General features: G+C 45.5%; 1 protein-coding gene across 1 annotated transcript in view; it reads right to left on the minus strand.

Moving 5' to 3' along the window:
* Positions 1-4,887, minus strand: part of RASEF (RAS and EF-hand domain containing) — a 66,354-nt gene extending 61,467 nt beyond the window's left edge. Inside the window, exon 1 of the mRNA XM_045841030.1 lies at positions 4,121-4,887. Coding sequence (XP_045696986.1) covers positions 4,121-4,563 — 443 coding nt within the window. The 5' untranslated portion in view covers positions 4,564-4,887. The remainder of the gene's footprint in view (positions 1-4,120) is intronic.
* Between the last annotated feature and the right edge of the window lie 1,113 nt (positions 4,888-6,000).

Below are 6,000 nucleotides of genomic sequence, written 5' to 3' on the forward strand. Positions count from 1 at the left end.
TCTATCCCGTGTCAGGTTGGCTCCGGGCCATAAATTCACTGAGTGGTAAGAAGGGAAACTGAGGCACTATCTAATCAACCAGTGTCTCTCCATCTGTCTGCTGATCCCGGTCTTTAGCCCCCCCTCACCTTGTCTCCCTCTCTCACTCTCTGTCTCTGGCCCTCTCTCTGTGTTTATCTGTTTCTGCCTCTCTCTCTTCCCTGCCTTTCCTGTCCTCCCTGCACCTCGCCATGTAAGTGAGCGTGCTGCAGGAGCAACTACACTGTTACACAAGGCCATCCGACTGAGAAGCCAAGAAGACATCATGTAAAAGAAACCCGACTCGGTACTCAAACTATGCCTCTGCCCGCGTGTAGCTATTTGTTTTTAAAAATGTCCTCGTTAAGTGGAATTAGTGTTCAACTGTTGACCTTTTCCTCTTGATTTTAGTAATCATCATTATATGAACACGCCAAACTACACTGTGTTGGCAATCTGTGAACAGTTCACCCTTGGGTAGTTTTGGTTCTGCTCAATTTCTTCTTTTCAAATCATTAAGGAAAAGACTCCCCTTCAAGGTTGTGTGTGTAGGCAGGTCACAACCCATGTGCCACAGCTGACCACACAGTACCAGTCCTGGTATGTGACCAAGTCCCACCCTAGCCCTGTCTGACGGGTCACCAGTCGCAGTAATGCCTGATACACTCCTGACACCCGCCCTGGGTCTCTCCCTGACCTGGCGATGGTGGCAGAACCTGCGCCCCTTCCCAAAATCTGGCTGATTCCAACGCCAGCCTGACCTTCATGCTTCTGTTTCTGAGAATGTAGGGTTCTAAGCTAATTTATCAATTCACAAATGACATTCAATTGCTACAAATGGAGTAGAGAAAACTCCAAAAAGCTTCAGCTCTGACCAGAGGAGAAATCAGTTCTGCCATTCTTGCCCCCGGTCAAATAATCAATGCGTGTATATGTGTGCACCCACAAGCACACGATTCCTTCTCTCCTTGCCAATCTCTGAACACCACGATGAGCTCACACTGAGAACCTGAAAAAATATAGAGAATTGACAAAAGAAATGAAAAAGGCACCTGGCATGAACTAACTGCTTTCTCAGTATATGAACCAAGGAACTGAAGACAGGTTTATTCGATTAATCCAGGAAATATTTGAGTCCATTTATTGAATACCTATTGGGTACAAATCTCCCTTTCACCAAGATAATGCCCCTGGCACCAGAAATTGTCTAGGCTACGTTATTACAAGTCTGCTCTCGGTCTCTCCCCAGACATTCCCTCCCCACATCAAGGGTTTTTCTGGTATGATCTTCCTTCGGGAATTCTTACATAACCACATCACCTTGTCCACTCCAGTTTCATCTGCTGGCTGATCTAGTTCCAACTTACTAGAAGTGGTAACTGTCTATCCTAACCCAGGACACATGTACACATGTCCAGCTCAGGTTAACAGGTCTTGTGACTGCTTGGGACCCTCCCCACCCAGCCTTTAAGGGAAGGAGTCCCTCAGTATTTTAAGAGGGATAGAACTTAAGAATGTGTTGACACGCATCCCAGAGACTATTTTCATCCTTTCACAATGCAATATTATTTTCTAATATCACAGTAACTGATGACTGGGAGTTTAATACAAATTTGCTTATTTGGATCTAAGAGCTTGAATGAACTTGAGAATGGAAATCTTTGCCACCACAAGAACCAAACATTCTTACACCTGATATCTGTTCTCAAACTGTACATGAATATTCGCCACCCCCTACCATAGGCATGGGACAGGGTACCACTAGGGGGGAGATGGAGTGTCAGGAGGGAAACAAAGCCACCAGATGCAACAGCACACTCTTGCGGAGAGCAAGGTCCCTTGGGAAGAAAACATAACATTTTATATTAAAACAAGTTCCACTACATTATGGAGTAAAATGACAACCAAATATGTGATTTTTTCAAAGATAAAAACTCAAGACTTCAAAGAAAGCACCTGCTTGCAGCAGTCTGCCAAGCTATGTCCACAATATATGGAGTTTCCTGCAAATAACTCTCTTGCCTTTAAGTGGTATTTGAGGAAATTTTCGAAAAATGTTTCACCCACACTATGAACTTCTTGAGGGCATGAACTACATCTCACCCTTTTCTTTGTCTCCAGGGACCCAGGATAGTATCTAAGATAGTATCTGGCACAAAACAGATACTCAATAATGTTCGCAGAATTAATTTGGCTGAAAAAATGGCAATGACATTATCAATAACAAAAGATTTTTATCACATTTGCATGGGAGGAAGGGAAGGACACAGCTATATAAGGAAGTGGAACAGAAGCAATCCAATTTACAAAAACAGTTGTGGCTGCCATGGTAACAATCAGATGAGGCAGCTGTGTGTGGTTCTTTTCCACTTACACAAGTAGGAAGGCAAACACTGTACTTGTTAATCTCCCATCAGAAGGATATAAGGCTTAGGACACGAGTCTAACAGATGACACCAATGGCCATTAAATTTAATAACTTTTGAAGAGTTTGAAAAGGTATCATGATAATAATATCACTAATAATAATAAGTTGTGTTTTGTACGCTGATCCCAGGAAGGTCATTTTAATGATTTAAGGGTGAAGTGTTAAGCATCTGCTGCTGAGACCTAACAACTGAAAAGAGCAGATCCACATGTATGTGCATATATATACATCAAAATAATATGATGTGAACACACCTTTCCTTATTCCTAAAATTAGTATCTTTTTAATTGGCTGGACCCAAACCAAGTTACAAATGAAAGGAGATTCAAACAGCACAGTTTATAGCAATGTTTAAATTGTTCCTCTCCCCTGGTGGAGACACTGCATTTTAACTCATTTGTAAATACTAGAAAAGATGGGTATCACACCCACTTTCTCTACACAATCCCTCTTATACTGCAGTGAGTCACTCTCCAGCGTTCCCGGTACTTTCTAAATTGGAGAGAAAACCTGGGAGGAGGCGGAAGTGCAGACTCCTTGCCCTGCAGGTCCAATCTGTGAATGGGTAAGCCAGGCCACTGCTGCCTCCAAGGGCTCCTTCCTTTTCTGAGTCTTATGTTTCACGTATGTGAACTGCCAACCAAAACAATCTTTCAAATTTTCTTACTAACAGCCAGAGCCCCTTAAAAACTTCAACTAAAATCTAAGCAGAGAGAAAAAAAAATGTACAGCATTCACATATCTGCAGTGCCTGAGGAAGAAGTGATAGCAGCTGCCTGAGGCATACCAAGACACTAAGAATAGACAGATGCAAATTAATCTCAAAAACAAACAACAACAAAAACACCCTGAGTAGCTTCTCCTCCCTGCCCTGAATCAACGGGCATTCCTTTTTCCGCTAAGAATTAATTTAGTAACTTTGTATTACGTTATTTCTGTTGGAGTCGTAGGAGTAGAGAATTTATTGTATGATTTTATCATTTTATTGTGGCATATAAAGAGAGTTTTTCAATTCACAACATCTAGGATCAAATCCCTGCTCTTTTATTAACTGACGAGTCCCTTAAAATTTTACAGGTATAAATTTCTGGGTCTACGTTTCTTCATCAATTAGAGCAAAGAAAGTCTTCCTCCCAAGGTTATTCTGAAAATTAAAATGAACTCTGTAAAATGCCTAGCACATAGTAGGCATCAATGAATAGGTGTCCAGCAATATAAATACCCAATAATGTCTCCTTCTAGTCAGTAGTAGGAAAACAACACAGGCAAAAACTGCTACAGAGAACACCAAATTGGCAACGGGCCCGGGTCATCACCGCGGGGGCCCCCCCCTCCCCCGGAAGTCTTCTAAGTAAGTGACATAACCAGGTCATTGAGGAGCCGGCGCTCCTAAACCCACGTCCTGGAGGAATCTCTAGTCGTTGAGGATTTCACTTTGTCCCTTGTAATTAACAAAGAACCTTTTGCAGGGCTCAGAAATGAGCACAGGAAACTTGGTCCCCTAAACCCTGATTCTGAATGCATTCTCTTTCCTTAACTCTTAGGGGATCTCAGTCTTGGAAAAGTTAGTGAGTCGTTGAATGGAGGAAAGCAACTGACAGAGAAGAGTAGGGTCCAGTGAGTCAGCACAGGAAAAACCATTTTCACCTCCAGCCCTCCAACCCAAACACGCACCTGGGGATGAACTTGGCCTCTTCCCCTAGTCTCGCCTGGAAGTCCTGCCAAGCCTGGCTGGTGACCACCGCTCCCCAGGGGGCTGCCAGCGATGCAGCGGCCGCCCCCTCGTTGCCCTCGTCCTCCTCGTCCTCCTCACTGTTCCCGGGGTCGGACTCAACCTGGGACTCCGCGAGCGCGGGCTCCAGCAGCCCGAAGCCCCGACGCCGCCCCCCGCGGCGGGCCCCGCGGAAGCCGCGCGCGAACTCCTGGAAGGTGATGGAACCGTCTCGGTCGGAGTCGAGCCGCTGGAACACAGCCTCCGCATCTGCCGGCCGCACGCGCAGCTCCGCGCACAACGCGCTGAACTCCTCACGCTCCAGGCGCCCTGAGCGGTTCGCGTCACAGGCGGCAAAGACTGAGCGCAACCGGGCCAGCTCCTCCCGGTCCCCGTCCGCCTCCATCCCTCCCGACGGGGCGGCCGAGAGAGCTCCGGGACGCGGCGGGGTGCACTGTGCACCAGGACTTCAGCGAGAGCGGGAAGTCCAGGGCCACCTGCTGCCGGCTGGAGTCGTGGCAAGTAGGACTCGTCCGGCTGGTTCGACCTCTTGCGGGAACGTCCGGGTGGCGCGAGGCGACTGCGCGGCTTGAGGGCGGCGCGTTCCAACGCTGGGCCTGGGGCGCGTACCCCTGTCGGCTGCGTATCCGCCCCCGGAGCCCGGTGAGTGCGCTCACTTTTGCGTACACTGCTCTGGAGCGTCCGCAGGTGACTGAGCCCCGCGGTGCGTCAGCGCCGGCAACTTTCCCGGCGGGGCCGGCTCCGCCCAGCCAGAGAGGGGGAGCGCGCGGCTCTGGTTCCCAGGCCTCCGGGAGCGCGGCTGTGCTTTCTGTATTGGGCTCTGGTTTGGGGCTCTTGGAATTGGAGACCAGCCGGAACTGGGGGTGCGGTTGTAGCGTTGCCAGGTCCTTCGGCATAAACTCTCTTGCTCATAAAACCAAGAACTTAGTTTCCCACAGATAATGTTGCTGTCATGAGCGTGGTACGCTAGCTAACTCACTGGACAGAAAAGAGAAAGGTAGGGGTAGTGTTCCAAATTAATTAACCTTATGTGTGTTTTATTCTCTTCTAATTCGAGAAAATTGATAATCTTCTGTATATACAAGTTTTCTTACAAATCAAGGGGCAAGACCTCTGATTTTACTGGCTCTCCTTAACACATGTCGCTTCAACATTAAGGCCCAACTAGTAGGTAAAACACAATAGAAATCACATAGATTTTCCAGATACCCACATCCAAATAATTTTTCTCAGTTTTTGTCTCTTCAACCTGAGAAAAAGTTAATAACCTAAATCATTCGTAGGAAGCAATATTTATGAGAATGGGGTAGTTTTAAAAAAACCTTAAGGAAATGACATATCCAAATGTATGTTTCCTTTTGATCTTAAACACTTATTTCAATAACGCTATTATTTCTTTACTACTGTTTTATGGGTATAAAGTCTTTCAAAATCATTCATTTTGGTAGTTTTAAAAATCTTGCCTGTCAATTTACAAAAGACCTCATTCTGTCATATGATTTATGAAGCATATGTTTCTCACCGTGATTCTTACAGCCTGTGAAAATGCATTCGAGTTATTTTTACTTTACTTACATTATCCGTTCTCTCCACTTTTTAGACTTTCTTTACTGCCATTTCTTTTATTTATGACTCCTTATTTCCATTTTACCTCATTCTGGATACTCTTCATTGCTTATTACTTTGATTTTTTTAATATGATAAATAGGGTATTTGATTGACACATTTCCTCAGGCTAGTGTCCTTAAACGTAAAGCTAAGTGCTAAACATCTGAGAAACTGTTTCTTCTTGAACAGTACAATAAACACCATCAACACTCAC

This window comes from Phyllostomus hastatus, unplaced genomic scaffold (assembly GCF_019186645.2).
Source record: "Phyllostomus hastatus isolate PE091 unplaced genomic scaffold, TTU_PhHast_1.1 phas_contig_34, whole genome shotgun sequence".
In the NCBI taxonomy this organism is placed as follows: Eukaryota; Metazoa; Chordata; class Mammalia; order Chiroptera; family Phyllostomidae; genus Phyllostomus; species Phyllostomus hastatus.